At 60.0% G+C, this 19,745-nt stretch overlaps 1 protein-coding gene across 1 annotated transcript; it reads left to right on the plus strand.

Moving 5' to 3' along the window:
- The first annotated feature begins 300 nt into the window (after positions 1 to 300).
- ERFL (ETS repressor factor like) lies at positions 301 to 19,511 on the plus strand. The gene is made up of 6 exons (XM_045531605.1): positions 301 to 697; positions 14,273 to 14,352; positions 17,137 to 17,371; positions 17,760 to 17,955; positions 18,064 to 18,181; positions 18,552 to 19,511. The coding sequence occupies exons 2-6, from the start codon at positions 14,286 to 14,288 to the stop codon at positions 18,998 to 19,000; spliced, it is 1,065 nt and encodes a 354-aa protein (XP_045387561.1). The 5' UTR covers positions 301 to 697; positions 14,273 to 14,285; the 3' UTR covers positions 19,001 to 19,511.
- The last annotated feature ends 234 nt before the right edge of the window (positions 19,512 to 19,745 follow it).

Raw genomic sequence — 19,745 nt, forward strand, 5'->3', positions numbered from 1 at the left:
TCCCTCAGTCCCGGGATCGAACCTTATTTAGAGTCGCGATTCGACATCTGTTTTCAAATTTGATCAGCTCTGAACTTTATTTTCCGAGTTTGAGGAAAATTATATTCCATCGATCGCGCTCCCGCCCCCTCCCCCGCACCGCCCGCCGCCGCCGCCGCCGCCTCCATATATCTGCGCGCGGAGCGGGGCCGGCGGCCGCGAGGGCGGGAGGCGCGCGGGCGCCGAGGAGGAGCAGAGGGAGGAGGAGGAGGAGGAAGAAGAGGAGGAGGAGGAGGAGGAGGAGGAGGAAGCAAAGGAGGCAGGGCCGCCCCGCGCCCCGCGCCGACCCCGCTGCCCCGGCGCCCGCCCGCGCCGAGCTCACTGCGCTCCCGCCCGGAGCTCGGTTCCCGGCTTTCCGCGCCTGCACCTCTGGCGTCTCTCTTTCGGTGTCTCTCCCCCTCTCTCTGCATCTCCCTGTCTCTGCTCGCCCCCGTCTCTGTCTCCTTGGCTGTCTCTCTGGGTCTCTCCCTGGCACGGTGTCTCGGAGACTCGGTCTCCGCGTCCCCTTAGTCTCCGTCTTCCCGGGTCTCCGGGCGTCTCCCCCCGCCCGCCCCCTGCCCCGGTGCCCCCTCCCCAGGACGCCGCGGGGGCCATGGCTGCGGGATCCGAACTTTAAGCACTTCTCGCCGGACCGGAGCCGATGCGCAAACCCCAGAAAGTGAGTGAGCGCCGCGGGCCGGCGCAGGGGCGGGGATGGGGGGCGGGGATTCCTGCCCGAGGCGGGGGCCGGGGCGCGGGAGGTGGTCTCGGGAGACCTCGGGAGCTGGGCTCGGAGGGCGGGAGACGCGGAGGCCGGGGGGTCACCAGCCCCGGCTGGGGGGGCGGGCTGGGGCTGCGCCCAACTCTGGGGAGGCGGAAGGGGGACAGCGCTGGAGGGGCCGTCTCGGGACAGGGGTGCGATGCGGGGAGGGGACTGTGTGTGACAACGACCATGATGGGGTCGGTGAGAGACTGGGGTCTCAATATTTGGGAATGGGGGCTGGCGGGCCGACCTGAGGGTGTCCGGATATTTGGCATTGAGGAGTCTGGATATTTGGAGCTAGAGTCCGCGTGGGGTTTAGAGGTCAGGGCTGAGGGCTTGACTATTTGGGACCTGAGGGCTCAGAGCCAAAAGACTGGATATTTGGGGCTGAAGATGTAGACATTTGAGGCTGGGAGTGACTGTTTGGAGTCAGGACTGGGGGTGTGGACATTTAGGGTTGGGGGTAGGCATGGGGGTTTGGATTGAGTGGGGGACAGAAAGTCTGGACTTGGAGTTGGAGTTCAAGGCTGAGGGTCTGCAAATTTGGATCTGGGTATTTGGAGTCTGGCTATTTGGTATGAGGGGTCACAGGGTCTGTGGGAAGGACATCCGGGCCAATTCTGGGGTCTGCACACTTTTGTGGCAGGGAGCACAGGCCTGGCCCTGACCTTGGAGGGGTTGTGTTCCCCTGGGACACCCTTTCCATCTGTCATTCCACCACTGTCAAAGGGCCCTGCTGGGCCACCTCTGCCATCTCTCTCCTGGCTAGGTGTCTCCTCACTATCTCTCTGTCTCTGTCTCTGACAGTGTCTCTGTGTCCACTTCTAAATCTCCCCGGATTCTCTCTTTATCTCTGTCTCTCACAGCCTCTCTCTCCAGCTCTTTGGGTTCAACTCTTAGACTGTCTCCCCCCAATCTCTGTGCCTATCTGTCTCCATATCTCTTTCTCTCTCAACATCTCTCTGCTTCTCAGTCTCTGCCTCTCTCTGTCTCTCACTATCTCTCTGTCTCGGTCTCTCCCAGCATCTCTGTCTCTGTCTCCCCCTCGCTGGTTTCCGCTCAGATTAAGCCGGGGACCTAATTCCAGGCCCAGGATCGAATTTTCTGGCAACAAAGGGAAATAGCGAATCGATCGGTCGCTCCGGAGATTAAGAGACAAGCGGCGCGCGGATCTATCACGGCTAAACGGCCCCCCCCGCCCGCTCCCCCCGCCTGGCCGGCCCGCCGAGGCCCAGACGCGCTCCGCATCGCCAAGCAGCCTCAGGAGCCTCGGCTGCCCGGCAGGCTGGGCCTGGCTGAGCCCAGAGCTAACTGCGTGTCCTGCGGAGCGCAGGAGCCCTGGGAGGGAACTAAGAACTGGAACTGGTCCCCAGGGAGGGGAGGAGAGGGAAGCGAGAGAAACCGAGTCAGCAAACCACCTGGCAGAGTCATGCTGCACACACCTGTGGCCTCAGGTAACACCTTTCACTCACACCTGTCTGTCAACACACCTGTCACATCCATGTTTCCCCTTCAGCTCCCCACATCTGGACCTCCAGGTAACATTTGTCTCCTTATACCTGTCCCCTGCCGGTAACACCTGTCCTCCACACCTGTTTCCTTTATCTGCCCCTGTAGGTAACACCTATTTTCTCTCACCTGCCCCTCCAAGTAACACTTGTCCCCCTCAAACCTACCCTAAAGATGTCCGTGATTTTGCAGGTAACACACGTCCCCTTTTACTTGCTCCTCCAGGTAACAAATGTGCCCCTTCCCACCTGAATCTCTGCATCTGTCTCTTTTCATGCCACATTGTCCCCTTCCTACCCGTACCTGAACCATCCCATCTGTCCTCTAATGCTCTGAACACACCTGTTTCTCACACATTCCTATTTCTTCACCTCGCCCTCCCCTCAAGCACAAAGTACCTGTTCACCACACACACACACACACACACACACACACACACACACACACACTCACTCACACCCCCTCAAGCGCTCACACAGGCAACCTCTTAACCTGTCTGCTCAGGTAACGGCTGCCCTGCCCACCCTCCTGGTTCCCACCCGCTCTTTATAATGCTGCACCTCCCCCTCCACCCCACCCGCATCCTTCCAGAAGAGCTTCTGGCACACACCTGCTGCTCACACCACTCTCTGCCTGTACCTAACTCCCTGACTCCTGTCTCATTCCACATAAATTGCCAGCTTCATTCAACTCCACCACAGTCCCCCATACCTGTCCTTCCCACTTGTCTTGCAGGTAACTTATTCCAGAAAACAGAGGCACGTCTTCACCTATTTCCTCACACATCCGCTGGTCCCTGGGTGTCGTGCACACCCTCCTTTATATCCCTTGTATCCCGCAAGCCCTTGTCCTCTGAGTCCCACCTGCACACTTGCTGCTCACCTGGGTCTGACTCTTCCTCACTCTGTCTCTGCCACTTCTGTTCTCCCACGACACACAACACCACTTCACACATACACACGTTTGGACAGGAAATACGTCCTTGGCCACAGGTATCTGCCTCACCTGTATACCTGTTTCCCCACATCTGTCCCTCAGGTACTATCTGTCCATGTCTCTTCTTTTTTCCCCTCCCGTGTTTGTCACTTCCTCTTTCCTTTCTGCTCAAGGTCACACGAACACCTCCACACACCTGCTGTTGCTCACCTGTTTATCCCAGGCTTCCTCTGCTCAGGTGCCGCATTCATTCGTTTCTTCAGCAAACAGGTACTGAGACCTCCACACACCCCTGCAGCCCCGTAATCTCTCTTTACATGTCTTCAGATGGGTCTCTGCCACACTCCTGTCCTCAGCAACTTGTGCCCAAAGGGGACAGCTCCTCCTGGACACAGCCCTGCCACACATATGGGAACCTGGCCCCCACATGGCACCAGCGCTCTCCTTTTACTCCCCGCAAACATCCACACGACCCGTGTCCTTTCGTCCCTTTGTGAGCATCACGAACCCACTGTCCACCCCCAACTGCCTCATTCTCTATGTTCGTTTTCACTGACTGTCCATGCAACCTGTCACCTCCACACCCTCAGGACCAAACCTTCAGATCCCTCACACCTGTCTCCAGCCTGCTTCTCTCCAGAAACACCTGTCCCTGTTCATAGCACGTGTTGCTGACCAGCTATCTCGTCAGGGAACGCCTTTCTCCGTGCACACAGTAACACCTGTACCATGTGTTAAACACATGTGACACCTCTCCCTGCAGCAGACAGAATGCCTCAAGTCTGAGGTTCCCCAGCTTCAGCCTGCATCAGAAACACCTGGTGGGCTCCTTAGAGCGCAGACTCCGGGGCCTCAGCAAGGGACTGAGAGTCTGCATTCCTGACTGCTCCCCACCTGTTTCACCAGGGAACACCTGCCCTCACCCATACATAGCAATGGCGAGGAGGAGGAGGAGGAGAAGGAGGAGGAGGAGGAGAAGGAGGAGGAGACCTCCTGACCCTGTGACCAGCACTGTTTAAGTTCTCCACACCTATTGTCCCATTGGTCCTCATGGGAGCCTTATGAGGCAGGCATTTAACTCTTATCCCCATTTTACAGAGAAGGAAACTGAGCCCAGAGAGCTTCTTTGCCATCCCAGAGCCCAGTAGATATTGGAGATCTGGGTCTAACCCCGGCCGTCTGATTTCGGAGACTGCTCTCTTGTCATCCAGGTGTCCCTGCCTCCCACACCTGCCCATCAGGTGACCTCCTCCCTCCACAGACATAGCCGTCCACCTAGTGACTGCGGCAGCACTTTCTTTGCCATCACTGCCTGGGCTCCCTGCACCTGGCCTCACTTCCTCGCCCTCCACCCCGCTCACACACCTGCTCCCAGTGAGTGACTCCTGGGGCCAGGGCTGTCATTGCATCCTCACCCCACCTGCCCCCAGCCCTGTGGAGCCAGCACAGCCCCTCCCAGCACACACCTGCCTCCCCACACACCCTGGCCTCCTGCAGCCCATCCCACCCCACCCTTCTTCCCTTCCCCATCTGCACCTCCCCTCATCCGCCCATCTCTGCCTGTCTCTGAGTGTCTCCTTGTCTCTGTGTCTCTGTCTCTCAGTCTCTCCATCCCTCTGTTGCAGTCTCAGTCTCTCTCCCTGTCTCTCTTGGTTCTCTGTCTCCATGTCTCTGCTTCTCTCCATGTCTCTGTATATCTCTCCGACTCTGTTTCTCCGTACTCTTCACTGTCTCTGTCTCATTCTCTGTCTCTTCTCCCCTTTTTCTGTCTCTGTCCTGTGCTCTCTTCCCTAACAGTGCCAGTACTGGAGGGCTTGAAGTCGTACTGCCCTGGGTTCAAGTCCAGGCTCCACCCCTCGCCCCCTAGGGAGTTTAGCCACGTCACATGTCACATTTCCTATCTGAGCCTCTGTTTCCACATCTGTGAAATGGGCACTGTGGCATTTCCTACCTCCCAGATGGTGGTGAGAATGGCGTGCTGAGGGAGGGAAAAGGCCGGTCAGAGAGGGGCTGAACTTCCCTCTGTGGGTCCCCCTCTGGTACTGCCTTTCTCTAGCGCTGCCACCCGCCTGGCTGTCGGTGGGAGAGAGTGCGTGGAGGGGGAATGGAGGGAGCGGTGGGCAGAGGCATCCCAGCCAGCCCAGGCCTGGGCATGGGACCCGGTGTGGGGCTGGGGACAGGGATCGATCCGCCTCGGCGGCAGTGCGCGGGCCAGGATTGCATCTTGTCACAATAATTTATTGCTCTCATCCCGTCTGATCGATGGCGCTGAATTAGCACCGCGCCTGATGCCCCTGGAGCCCTAGCCTCCCCCAGCCGGCCGGACCCTGGCCCTTGTGGGATCCTGGCAGCCGGGGCACCCAGCTCCAGCCGCCCGCCCCGCACCTCTCCCAGGCCCTGGGGCCTTGTCCGCTGCCTCTGCCTCCTGCTTCCTTGTCCCCAACTCTCTGCCCCTCACGTGCACCCTCTTGGGTCTTTGGCCCCATTTCTCTGTTCCTCCTTCTCCCTAACCCTCAGTCACCTACTTCTCCCCATTTCCTTGTCAGTCTAGCTCCCCGTCCCTCCCTGCCTCTGTAGCTCTCAGCTCCATCCCTAGTTCCCCATCCCTGTCCCTCTGTCCTGATTCCCTGCCCTGCTCAGTTTCATCCGGATTCCACTTAAACACTATTTCCTCAGCACGCACTAGGTGCCAGCCTCACAAACGGGACACTGAGCCCCTGGCCCTCGGTGGTTATGGTCTGGAGGGGCTCTGGTGCCAGGACAGTTCCCCTTCAGCCCTCCGTCCTCCACCCCTGCAGTAGCACTGGACACCAGGCATTTCCCTGGTGCAGGAGGTGGGGCTGGGGGTCTAGCCCAGGAAGTGGGGCAGGGTCTGGGGTCTGGGGCATGCAGTGGGGGGTGGAGCTGGGATTAAAGAAGGATTTGGAGTTGGGAAGGGGATGAGGAGGACGATGTGGTGAGGTTGGCGTGGGGCTGTCAGGGAGGTGAGGAGTGGGGGGCAGCTTGGGATTTGGGGTGGGTCAGGCCCCAGGGACACTGCCCCCAGGACTGAAGAAGGACGGGTGGGCTGGGTGGAGCCTTCTCCCTGCTGGCCCCAGCCCTCCGCATCCACTCTTCTGCCTTCGCCCTAATCCCTCAATTTTCCGCATCTCTGCCCCTCCTGTCCTTCCTCCTCACCGGGGGCTCCGGCCTGTGCTCTCCCGCGACCTCAGCCCTCTGATTCACTTTGTCTCAGCCTCCCTCCACCCGCTCCCTCTTCCCTCGTTCCCCAGCTCAGATCCCCCTGTGTCTCTTTGTCTCTGACTATCTCTCTCTGTATCTCTCTCATCTCACTTCCTCTTCCTGTTTTTGTGGGACTTGTCTTCCCCATAGTCCCCCATCTCTCTCTGTCTCTGCCCCTCCTCCCTCTCTGGGGTCAGGGTCAACCTGTCTCCCCATCTCCCCTTCCTCTCTCGGCCCCTCTGTTCTCCCTCTTGCTCTCCCCCCTCTGTCTCTCTACTTCTTTGCGTGTCTCTGTGTCTTTGTGCCCCCCACCCCCGCCAGCCCCCAGCCTCCTCCATCTCTCTGGGTCTCCAAGGGGAGGGGGCGCAGGCGGTGGGAGAGCAGTGAGAGCCGGAGCCTGGCGGTGGCGCCTCCCGCCCTCCCGCTTCCCTCCCCCAGTGCTATTTGGTAGGCGGGGTGCGTGGCACTGCGGCTCCCACCTCCCTGGGGACGCTCCCTCGCCAACTCCCCCACTGACACTGTTCTGAGTGCTGGCTGCAGCCCCAGGGACATCCGTGCAGAGACTGGGACTTGGGGAGAGAGACAGAGACTCAGAGACATACACATAAGGGCCCCAGACAGAGAGGGGCTGGGAGTGGGTCACCGCCCTGCCCCACCAGATAGGCCTCCCTGTCCCTAGCCTGGCGCCTCCCAACCCCCAAACCTGGGGTCACAGACGCACCTGCTCCAGGCCAGGAAGCCAGTGCTTGTCTGTCTGCCAGCCTGTCGCTGTCTGTCTGGTGCAATGCAGCCTTGGCAGAGGTCCCCATGAGTGTGTGTGTGTGTGTGTGTGTGTGTGCGCCTTCTAGTAGTACGTGTGTGCATGACTGTGTGACTGTGTCACAGCGTATGTAAATGTGACAAGTGTAGATATGCATGTTCCTGGACACAGGTGACCAAGCATGGGGCCACGTAAAGCCACACATGTCATGTCTGTGAGCATGTCCATGTGACTTGTGTGTGGTGTTCAGTGGTGTCTGGTGTGACTGTCCTAAGCTCTAGAGTTGTGCTGTGTCTTGTGTCCCCAAATCATGTGGTCATGGAGGGTGGGCCCGAGTGACCAGGGCGAGATGAGAAGGCTGAGTCTCAGAGAAACAGGGTGGAAGGACCAAGCGGGTGTGACCCTGAGAGGACCCCAGGAGCTGGGCTGGTGAGTGGGTGTGAGGGATGCCACCAAGGAGGAGCCCCCGAAATCTGTGTGTCAGAGACTGGAGGTGTGAGTTTGTGTGTTTGCGTTAAGGGGCTGCTGTTGTCTCTGAGCCCGTGGGCTTGTGTCTGAGTCTGGGTTCGGACGTGGGCAGTGTTCTCTGTGCGGGGCGGGCAGGAAGCGTGTTGTTCGTACCAGTTGAGTGAGTGAGACGGTGTGTCCAGCCCTAAAGAGTACCAGTGGCTGTGTGTGCACAGGGTATGCCTAAGTGTCTTTGTGTGGTTGTGTGTTTGTGTGTGGCTGCTGGGTGGTGCGTGTGGGTACAACTTGTGTGAACTTGTGCCCAAGTCTGTGTGTGAGGCCGTGTTCTGTGCTGTGTGAACACTGATGTGTGTTTGGTGTGACTGTGTGTGCTTCTGTGTGTGCTTTCCTGGTCTGTGTGTTATGAGTGGCTGTGTGTTTTTGTCCTGTTGTGTGCCCGTGTGGGGATGGCAGTGTGTGGCATTGAGAGGAGTAGTAAGGTGCATCTGTGTGTGTGTGTGTGGTGTGTATGTGGTATGTGTGTGTGTGTGTGTGGTGTCCGTGTGTGATGGGTACGGTGTACTGTGTGTATGTGGTGTGTGTCTAGTTTGGTATGTGTATATGTAGTATAGGTGGTGTGTGCGTGAGATGTGTGTAGTATGTATGTGTATGTGGTGTGTGTAATTGTATATGAGATATGTGTGGTGTGTGATGTGTGTGGTATGTGTGTGATATGGTGTGTGTGATGTGTGTGGTGTGGTGTGTAATGTGTGTGGTGTGGTATGTGTGTATATGGTGTGATGTGTGTGGTGTGTGATATGTGTGGGATGGTGTGATGTGTGTGTGATATGGTGTGTACATGTGATGTGTGTATGTGATGTGTGTGTATGTGGTGTGTTTGTGGTGTGATGTGTGTGGTTGGTGTGGTTTGTAGTGTGATGTGTGTGATGTGATATGTGTGATATGGTGTGTGATGTGTGTGGTGTGAGGTGTGTGTTTGTGGTGTGGTATGTGTGGTATGCATATGTATGTGATGTGTGTGGTTTGATGTGTGTGGTTTGATGTGTGTGATGTGGTGTCTTATATGTGATGAGTGTGTATGGCGTGGTGTGTGTATGTGGTGTGGTGTGATGTGTGTGTGTGGTATGATGTGTGTATTCTGTGGTGTGTGTGTGCATATATGGTATGATGTGTGTGTGCATATGTGGTGTGATGTGTGTGTGGTGTGATGTGTGTGTGCATATGTGGTGTGATGTGTGTGGTGTGATATGTGTGGTGTGATGTGTGTGTGTATGTGGTGTGATATGTGTGTGGTGTGATGTGTGTGGTGTGATATGTGTGGTGTGATGTGTGTGTGGTGTGATGTGTGTGGTGTGATATGTGTGTGGTGTGATGTGTGTGGTTTGATGTGTGTGTGATGTGTGTGTGGTGTGATATGTGTGGTGTGATGTGTGTGGTGTGATATGTGTGGTGTGATGTGTGTGGTGTGATGTGTGTGTGATGTGTGTGTGGTGTGATATGTGTGGTGTGATGTGTGTGGTGTGATGTGTGTGTGGTGTGATGTGTGTGGTGTGATATGTGTGGTGTGATGTGTGTGGTGTGATATGTGTGTGTGATGTGTGTGTGGTGTGATATGTGTGGTGTGATGTGTGTGGTGTGATGTGTGTGTGATGTGTGTGTGGTGTGATATGTGTGGTGTGATATGTGTGGTGTGATGTGTGTGGTGTGATGTGTGTGTGATGTGTGTGTGGTGTGATATGTGTGGTGTGATGTGTGTGTGTGATGTGTGTGTGGTGTGATGTGTGTGGTGTGATGTGTGTGTGATGTGTGTGGTGTGATGTGTGTGTGATATGTGTGGTGTGATGTGTGTGGTGTGATGTGTGTGTGATGTGTGTGGTGTGATGTCTGTGGTGTGATATGTGTGGTGTGATGTGTGTGGTGTGATATGTGTGTGTGATGTGTGTGTGGTGTGATGTGTGTGTGATGTGTGTGGTGTGATGTGTGTGTGATGTGTGTGGTGTGATGTGTGTGTGGTGTGATGTGTGTGGTGTGATGTGTGTGTAGTGTGATGTGTGTGTATGCCCCAGGCACAGAGACATCCCCACCCAGGGTCGGGCCAGGGACTTTGGATGATGTGGGCGGGGCAGGAACGGGGGTGGCATTGGGGGTGAGGGGGACACGTCCATATAGGAAAGCCCTTGTCACCCCCCGGCCCCCTCTTCTCCAGGACAGCCACGGGGTCTCCTCAGTGCCTGTGGTGGGACAGCCCCTGAGCCTGGGTCTGTGTGCACGTGGCCGTGGTCCTGATCTGGGTGGACAGGTGTGTAAGCACACATATGGAGGGTGTGACCACGGGGAGCCAGGCTGCTGTGCCCAGCTGGGACGGGGTGGGGGCTGGTCTTCTCTAATCCCTGCGGAGACAAGTGGGTGGGGGGTGGCAGCAGGCCCACACCAGGGTGTGCATGGTGCTTGTGCCCACTGGTGGGCATTGCTGTGGGTCTCCACTGTGTGCACAGATGTGTCCTGCACGGGCATGTGGCGTAGGGAGGGATGTGTCCCCAGATTGTGTCTGGATGTGTGGCCGCGGGTGGGTGCAGCCAGGGCATGGTGTGTACACGCGGGGGCGGCGGGCGGGAGAAGGGTCTTGGGCCGCGTCTCTCTCCTCTTTAGACAGAGCCCCGGAGAAGATATGAAATTTAAAAAAAAAATCAATTTTCATTCCACTTGTGCAGATTGTGTTAAGGGGAGGTGGGGATGGGGGGGCCTGGGCGAGGGATGAAGGGGCTTGGGGGGGTGCGAGGCCCGAGGCGGCTCCCGAGGCGGCTGGCGCAGCTTAGAGAAATCAAAACAACTGGTTAAACCCCAGCCCGGGGCCGGGGTGATGGGGGGGCAAGGAGACGAGGCAAAGAGAGACAGAGGAGAAGCCCAGAGACAGAGACAGAGACAGAGATAGGTGGAGACAGAGACACTCAGAGATGGAGATATTTAGAGAGAGAGGCAGACAGAGAGACGAGCAACAAAGACCTTCAGTGGGAGAGACAGAAGGGGACACAGAGGCGCTGACAACCAGACCCGGAGACCTGTGTCATGAGGGACAGCGACGTTGGCAGGTCTGAGACAAGTGCACACTTCACACACGTGCGGAGACGTGATTGAGAAGTGCAGAGAAGGACGGGGGGACAGGCAGACAGATGGACAGATGGCAGCAGGAACAGCAGGGACCCTGGGGTGGGGTTAGCTCTGAGCGCCCACCCCCGCCCCACTGAGCATCGAGTGTGTCTTGTCTGTGTGTGAGTGTGTGTCTGCGGGAGCCGCTGTGCGGGTCCTAGGATCGTCCTGTGAGAGTGTGTGTGTGTGTGTGTGTGTGTGTGTGTGTGCGTGTGTGTGGCCGTGTGTGCCTGCTGTCTGGTCTGGCCGTCTAGGTTGGTGCTGTGTGTGCACCTCTGCTGCTCCTCACCTGACTAAGTACAGGTGTGCGCACTCGAGGGTCTCTGCTGCTTGTGTGACTCTGCATACTTTTGTGTCACTGGCGTGGCTGTGCACCTGTGTCTGGGTGTGTCCCTGTGCGATGTCTCTGCGTGTGTGCTGTAGATCCGTGTTTCTGTGTTTGATTGGGAGCCTCAGCGTGTGACTGTGTGTCTGTGCAGTGTGTGTGTCTGTGTAGTGATTGTGTGTCTTTGTTTCGGTGAGGGATCCAATTGGTGTCTTGTGTGTGTATCTGTAAACCGTGCGTCTGTGTTTCTGAGCCAATGTGACTGTGCTGATGTGTGTGTGTGAGACTGTGTGTGCCCGTGTTGGTGCGTGTGACTTTGACACATGCATCTGTGAGATGTGTGTTGTGTGGCAGTGGTGTGTGTGCCAGTGTTGATGTGTGTGCCTGTGCAGTGTGCCGGGTGGCACATGGGGGTGTGCGTGCCGGGGCTGGCGGGTCTGTGCGGTTGTGCTCGGCAGGGAGAGCAGGAGGCGGCCTCTCGCTGCCCGGTGCCCTCCACGCTGCCTCACTCACATGCGCACACACACTCGGTGCCATGGCTGCCGGCGGTGGTGGGGGGCGGAGGGGGGTGGAGGAAGCAAAATAAAATTAAAAATTAAAGCTTGCCCGGAGTCCCCATCCGCACCGCGCCGGCCGGCGGGGAGGGGCGGGGGCTGCGGCTGCTCCCCCTCCGCCTCTACTGGGCCGGCCGTCTGTCCGTCTGTCCAGCCGGCCTACCGGGCCCCTGTCCGGCCCTGCAGCCCCGGGCCGCAGGCCCCACTCCCTCCGCTGGCTGGTCGATCAGCGATCAATGGGGCCAGGGGGGTGCCAGGGGCAGGGCAAGATCAAAGGGACCCCAGGAGACCAACACTGAACACCGGGACGGAAACAGAGACATGGAGATGGAGACACACAGACAGAGACACAGAGACACGGGGATGGGTGTGGAGGTGAAGATAGAGAGAGACAGAGAGACACGGGGACAGGGACGTGGGGAGGAGGGGATGTGGGGATGAGGAAACAGAGGCAGGGAGGCTGAGGTGTGGAGACCCTGGACATAAAAACAGAGCCATGTGGAGCCTCAGAGATGGGGGGACACAGAGACAGAGAGATGTGGAGACCCAGAGACGCACAGGACCCAGGCAGGCAAGGGCGGGCGAGTGGGGCAGGGCGGGGACCCAGCGGGAGGGGTGGGGTGGGGGCCGAGGTCCCCGTGGGGCCTGAAGCAGGACGCGGCTGGGCACAGAGACGGGGAAAGTGGCAGCAGAGACCTGGAGATGGCAGAGATGCATGCGAGAGACAGCGGGGGGAGCGTGGGAGCAGGGCCCGGAGCGCCGATCCCACGGCTCCTCGTTATAACGTGTCCGGAGGAGGCGGCGGGGAGTTGAAAGCGTCGGGAAGAGAAATCAAAACCAACACGGAAATGAGAGGGGCCAACGGGGGGTGGGGGCGGGGGAGGAAGGAGGGGCCGGGGAGGCGAGCGCGGGAGGCGGGGAGGGGGGGAGAGACGAGACGGGACGTGGGGCAGCGGTGGGAGAGGGAGAGACACAGGCAGCAGAGACAGGGAGACAGGGAGGGAGAAACAGGAGAGGGGCCGGGGAGAGACACTTGGAAAAGAGGTGGGGGTGGGCGACCGAGATTGGGAAGGGACTGAGTGACAGCGGGAGAGAGAGGGCGCTGGGGAGAGGTGCAGGGGGCCACAGAGGGCGAGACCCCCCCAGGTGGAGGAGAGAGAATAGGGCTGGTGGGAGGCGACACAGCAGGGAGGAGAGACCAAGGACGCAGAGAGCCAGGGAGGAGATGGGGGCTGGTGGGAGTAGGGGGGACCTGGGGCAGGGGAGACCCCAGGAGGCAGACGAGGCTGGGGGTGCACGTGGGGGAGATCCTGGGGTGGGCCGTGGGGAAGGATGCTGGGTGTCTTTGGGACATGGGGTCCTGAGAAGTCTTGTCCAGTGTCCCGGGGTGCGGCTTACGGGGCTTGAGGGTGTTGGCACCTGTGGGGAGCTGCTGGGGGTCTGAGAGGAAAGGTGTGGGGGCTCCGATGGGCGTGGTCTCGGGGGTCTGAAGGAGGGAGTCTGAGGAAAGTGTTGGAGAGGTGGGGTCTGAGGGGGTGGCCTGTGAGGGGCTGAAGTATCTAAGGGGAACCCAAAGAGGAGTGTCTGAGGGGCACCGAGTCTGAGTCTGCACTGGGTGTGGGGTGGGGCGAGTGTCCGAGGGGCAGGGGCTGTCGCAAGGGGGAAGGGGTGGGAGGGGCGGAGCACCTTAGGGGCACAAGGTGTCTGAGCAGAGGGGTGACTGAGCGAGGGGGGATCTGAGGGAGGGGGTCTGAGAGGGAGGGCTGGTCTGAGGGGGGAGGCAGATCTGAGGGGTGTCTGGGGGGAGGCAGATCTGAGGGGAAGGGGTGTCTGTGGGGGTGTCCACGTGGGAGGCATATCCAAGTGGCTGAGGTCTTCAGGGTGGCCAGCAGGTTTGGGGGGGTCTGTGGGAGTGCTGCCCTTCAGGGTGGGTGGGGCAGGGGGCAGGGGTAGGGGCTGGGGCTGTCCCCAAGCCCGCCCTGGGCTGCTGCCAGGTCTGAGCCCTCAGAAGAAGCGCGGGGCTGCGCCGGGCTGGAAGAGCCAGCCTGGGGGTCAGCCGGGCGGGGTGGGCGTGGGGGTGAGTTTCGGAGTGAGATAAATCTGGGGCAGCCAGAGAGAGACAGGGAGACCCAGAGATGCAGGGACCGCCGACCTGAGAGGTCAGGGAGAGACGGGGACAGAGAGACAGCAGCAGAGCCGGTGCGGGGCGGGCGGGCGCGAGAGCCAGCGAGTGTGAGCGCGCGAGTGGCGAGGAGGGAGGCTGGGGGCGGGTGGTCAGCGATCGAGGCTCCGGAGGAAGGAGGAGGCTGCGGGCAGGAGAGGCTGGGAGGGCAGCAACGGTGGCTCAGGCTGGGATCGGCTGATGGGGACTGACGGGGACCAGCAGACCAGCGGGCAGAGGGAGCCCGTGGAGGGAGCAGCCGGGAGGGATGTGGGCGGAGAGGGCGCGGGTGTCAGGCTGGGGGGCACCTGGGAGGGGGGAAGCCCTGGGAGTGCCCCTGCTGGCTGACCTGTGTCTGTCTCTCCTGCCTTCCCTGTCCCTGTCCCCGTGTCTGTCCCGGCCTCTGCAGAGCCGGCGCCGCCATGGACTGTAGCTGTGTCTCCGACCTTCTCTTCGCCCCGCCCGCCTTGCCGGCTCTCTGGACCCCCGGTAACTGGCCCGGACCTCCCCAGCCCGTCCCCCCGCCCTCAGGCCCCCCCAGTGAGCCACACCCGCTTCTCTGTATCTCCGTGTGCTCACACATGTCCCGAGTCCATCTCCCTCGTCTCAGTCGGTGACCCCCCAGTCAAACCCCTTCTTGAAAAACTTGGCTCAAAACTTCACAGCCAGATCTCCCTGCCACCTCCTGCTGGGACCTGCGGGCTCTCCGGAGGGTGGGCTCGGCATGGAGGGCAGGGAGGGGTGAGGAGTCCGTCTCAGCCTGCTCCCACGGGACCCGTGGGCAGAGAGAGCAGGGACTGGGGCTGGAGGGGCACTAGGCCATGCGCGGATGGACAGATGGACAGTTGGCAGGACCCAGGAAGGGGGGTGTGGACAGAGACGTGACCCAGCCGGCCCGAGCTTGGGGAAGAGAGAGCCGGAGAGAGCACGGCTTGCTCGGAAGCAGAGGCTCAGAACTGGGGGTGTGGACAGTAAGGCTGCGGGACATGCACTGAGCTCAGGTCCCAGGCGCTGCCGATGTGCAGCATGTGCGTGTGTCTGTGCATGTGTGTACGGCAGAGACCGCGACTCTGTGCCTGCTTATTTGGGGTTTCCTCTCAGTGTGTCCCTGTCACACTTCTGCGTTTCTCGAAGAAGGGGTCACACTGGGAGTGTGTGTCTGCACAGTGTCTTCCTATCTTTGTGTGAGTGGCGTGACTGCTTGTACGTGCGCATCGGGGGCCACCTGAGTGTCTCTGGGCTGGGCATGTCTGTGTCTTAGGACTGGGGAGTCCGCCAGCTCCCCCGAGTGTGCCCCTGCCCCAGTCGGGTGAAGAGGCTTCGCCTGTTTCTTGCAGGTCTGTCGCGTGGTGTGTAGCATTCCAAATGATGTCTCGGCGTTTGGGGCAATGCGGGGGGACGCGTCCCTGGGCTCTGTGTCTGGTTTTCAGCCCATGGTCTGTGTGTGAGTGTGAGTACTGGGGGCTGTCACGATGTGTGTCTGCCTGCTGAGGCTGGGGGGCCTCTCTGGCTGTGTCTCAGTAGGTATAGCACATTTGAGGACGTGATTCCAGGACAACTGGTATTTCCAGGTTGGGTTTTGCATTGTCTTCTTGGGGTCGTGTGTGGGTGTGTCTGTGATACAGTCGCTTCCCCAGTAGGACTTGTTCTGGGTGTAGGATGAGCCAGAGCTCGGTCTTCACTGAGCCCTGGCATCTGAGAAGACCCCAAAAGGAGTTGAGAAAAATTCTCTCTCAGAGAGGAAACTGCCCAGCATTCAGGTCAGGAGGCATCAGCACCCACCTTTATACACCAGGACCTGCTCCTCCTTGCCCCCCACCTCTGAAATTTTAAGCCAGCGAGGGTGAGGACCTGCCCTGTGACCACACAGCAAGTGGATAAACCTGCCCTGTGACCACACAGCAAGTGGATACAAGGACCCTGGTCTCTCAGCTCAGGGTCGTCCCCTGCCCAACCCGCGGCCTCCCCTTTCTTGCACTGCTCCCAGCTTTTTTATAGGCTAATTCTGCCTTCTGTTTTCATGCCTGGGTCTGGGGTCTCTGAGGAGGGGAAGGGGACAGAGGATGTGACATGCATGGGAGTGGGCACAGAAGCTGGACCAAGCCTGGGGCCTTCTGGATGGGAGGTGAAATTCAGGGCCGGGCAAGACGCCCCCCAGTGTACCCAGCTTCTGGGTGTCTGTGGACAGTGGGGCACAGGACACCCCGAGTGTGAAATGTGATGCAGATGAATGTGTCAGAGCGTTGACACGTGTGTGCCTGCGTGTGGGTGTGGGAGGTTGCTCTGCTGTCATGGTGTCACCCTGTGTGTGGCCGTCGGGCTGTGTATCTGGGGACAGGAATGTCTTGGTGCTGCATTTGCTGTCTCCATCTCACTGTGTTATCCAGGCCTTTGGGGTCCTGCATGTCTCTTGTCATACAGTGGGTCCCAGTTCTGAGGGGCCTGAGATGTGTAATTGTGTGTGTTGTGACGGGTGTGTAATGTGTGTTGAGATGACGTGACCTCATGTCTTGGGCAGCCTGTGTCTGGTGTGTAGCCTTGGTGGCCCCCAGCAGGAGTGTGGCATTCTGGTGTGTGTGTCCCATGGCGTGGCTGAGAGTCTCTGGTGGGTGAGCGGATGTCTGTGTGACATGTTGTCTTCTGTGGGTATCTGTTGAGTGTGTGTGTGTGTGTGTGTGTGTGTGTGCTCTCAGACGGACACGGGCATGGACACAGGGAGGGGATGCAGGGTTGTGAAAGGCACGAGTACACAGGTAGCTGCAAGACAGATGTGCACCCAGATCTAGCAGGGATGTGCCAGGGTGGGGTCAGCAGTGGGCCTTGGGAATGGGGGCAAGAGCCGGGGGGTTCTGGGTGCAGGAGACCAGAGGCTCCCAGGGCAGGCTGGGGTAGCAGGGAGAAGGGCCAGTGCTGTGAGGTGGGTACCCTTTCCTCCCCACCACATGGGTGCAGGAAACCAGCCCCCCTCACCCGCCACCCCCGATGTGCCTGGGGGAGCTGTGCCAAGGGAGGGGATCAGGACGGAAGTACCAACCCAGGGTCCCCGTAGGACTGGGTTTTCTCCCATATTTGGACAATCTGGGGACTAGACACCAGGGAAAGAGGTTTGGAGAGTGGAAACCAGGTCCCTGAAGATGCCTTAGGCTGGGCGGCTGCTCCTCAGACCTGGAGTCAGGGAAGACTGGATGCCTCCCAGTTCCTAAGTCCAGCAGGACCTAGAGCCCCCAAACTTGGTGTCCTGACCCTGCGCCACTCTCTGCCTCCTGTCCCCAGGGTTTGCCTTCCCGGACTGGGCCTACAAGCCGGAGTCGTCCCCTGGCTCGAGGCAGATCCAGCTGTGGCACTTTATCCTGGAGCTGCTGCAGAAGGAGGAGTACCAGGGCGTCATTGCCTGGCAGGGGGACTACGGGGAATTCGTCATCAAGGACCCCGACGAGGTGGCCCGGCTCTGGGGCATCCGCAAGTGCAAGCCCCACATGAATTACGACAAGCTGAGCCGGGCCCTGCGGTGAGGAGGGCTGGGGGCCTGGGCTCCCACCTCCTTCTCCCTTGCTGTCCTCCTGGGACCCCCTGGGGGCTTCCCTCTACATCCCAGGACATGGTCCTGTTGGATCCCAGGCGCAGGGCTCTGCATGTGCAGCTATTATAACCACTTGTCAGCGGACGGGAGGCAAAGACCTGAGTCCTGGGCTTTGGAGTCACACGGCAGGATCCCAGCTCCTGCCTCACCCCTTCCTTGCCCTGTGACCTTGGTTAAGGGACTTCCGTGAGCCTCAGTTTCCCCAAATTGCTGTGCTCTGGGCAAAGAGCACGTGTTATGAAACCCAAGACCCTGCCCCAGGGCCCCCCTTTACCTCCCTGGGTGTCCCCCCAGCACCACGCGCCTCTCCCCACAGTTACTACTACAACAAACGGATTCTCCACAAGACCAAAGGGAAGAGGTTCACCTACAAGTTCAACTTTAGCAAAGTCGTGCTTGTCAATTACCCGCTGCTGGATGTGGCGGCAGCTGCCACTGGCTCCCCATTCTTGCTGACCCCCAGTCCTTTTGGGGGGGCCCCTGGGCCAGATGCTCCTCCCCTCACCCCTGAGGTGAGTCTGATTCTGGGATCCCAGAACTGGGGCATTTGGGCCCCCCCAGCCATGAACCCCCGGGTGGGGCAGTTAATCTGAGCAGCCACCTCCCACCTCCCTCTCCAGACCCTGCAGACCCTGTTCTCTGCCCCACGCCTGGGAGAGCCGGGGGCCCGGACACCCCTGTTCTCCCCTGAGACGGACAAACTGCGTCTGGACAGTCCTTTCCCATTCCTGGGCTCTGGTAAGAGCCTGGGGGTCCTGGGGAGCTGCGGGGAAGGGGGGGATGCTGCACGTGTTTGAGGGAGGAGGGACAGGATGGAGGAAGGAGGCCCTGGCGAGGCTGGGGTGCATTTGTGGCATATTTAAAAGCCAGAGGACAGGAGGCAGGGGAGGAAGGAACGGGGATAACAAGCTGGGAGAAGGGCTTTCAGGGGTGCTAAAGGAATGGGGAGACGGGGTGGGGGAGTTGGAGCTGGGGGAGGCACGTGAAGGTGGCAGGAGGCTGTGTGGGAGGGACAGTGGGGAAGGAGGGATGGGATGTGGCAGGAGGCGGCCCCCTTACTTAGCTGTGGCAGAGGGGCCCAGCCTGATGTACCCCTGTGCCCCCCCAGGTGCCACCGGCTACTCCAAGCCCCCTGGCCTGCTGGGTCCTTACGGCCGCGCCTTCCCTGAGTACCCCTGGAACTTTAACCCATACCTCACGGGCCCCTTCCCCAAGCTGCCCCCTTCTCTGTACCCTCCGCACTTCTACCCCAACCCCTTGGCCAGCTCCTTGGGCCACCTGCCCTCTGCAGGGGCAGGGGGAGGCCCCACAGCCGCACCCCTGCTTGCTGCGACAGGGGAGGGCCTGGGCCCTGAGCGACCCTCAGGCCTGGCAGCGGCCCCCCGGCTGGCGCTGCCTGGGGCTGGGGGTTCTGAGGCCGCGCTGGGTGGGAAGGAGGACAGCGACTCGGAGCTGGAGATCACCGACGTCAGCGGCTGCAGCTCTGACAGTGAGGGCGATGAGGGCCTCCCCGTGCCCCCCAAGGCCAAGGCGGGCAAAGGGGGGACCGGCAGCTGAGCAGGCGTGGGCTGACGGATTCTACAGAGGCGGGGCCCAGGGCAGCCACCCATCTGCCCTCGATGTGCTGTCCAAGGCCCAGGACCACCCTTGGCACCCTCCCAGGGCCGGGCCCGTTGCTGCCCTCGGCTCCTTCTTCCCCAGCCCCAGAGTGGGGGTCCACCTCCCCCTCCACAGCAGGGGGAGCGAACGTGATGGCCTCCAGCCTCCTCCCTAGGCTCCTGTTGGAGGGGGTCCCCACCTGGCCCCACTCCCAAAGTGCAATATGGCGCCCAGCCTCCCCCACCCGCCCCTGTGCTGTGACCTGTGTGTTTGTGTGGCCGTGTCTCTAACCCCCCGTGCCGGCCCCAGTCCTGACACCCTCCCACACAGGCTCCCCTGGGGACAGGGAGCTCAGAGCAATAACCCCGCCCCCAGCCCCCACCCAGGAGGGGCCCCCTCCCCACCAGCCCCCCACGACCCTCACAGCCACCTCCAGAGTTTACTACAAAAATAAAAGAACACAGTGAGATGTGGGGCGCCCAGCGTCGACCGTGGGGGCTCGGGGTGGGAGCTGGGAGGGTGTGGGGGGCTCCTTGTGCTCTGTGTGTGGGGGCACCGGGGGAGAACTGTTTAAGGAAGGAGTGAATGAACCACCAGAGGAAGGTGAGAGGCACAGAGGCAACGTGGCAGACAGACCTGGGATGTCACCGCCAGTCACGGAGGGTTCCAGACACCACGCCGGGCCCCACCCCGCCCTCACAAA

The sequence above is a fragment of the Lemur catta genome, chromosome 19, assembly GCF_020740605.2.
Source record: "Lemur catta isolate mLemCat1 chromosome 19, mLemCat1.pri, whole genome shotgun sequence".
NCBI classification, from domain to species: domain Eukaryota; kingdom Metazoa; phylum Chordata; class Mammalia; order Primates; family Lemuridae; genus Lemur; species Lemur catta.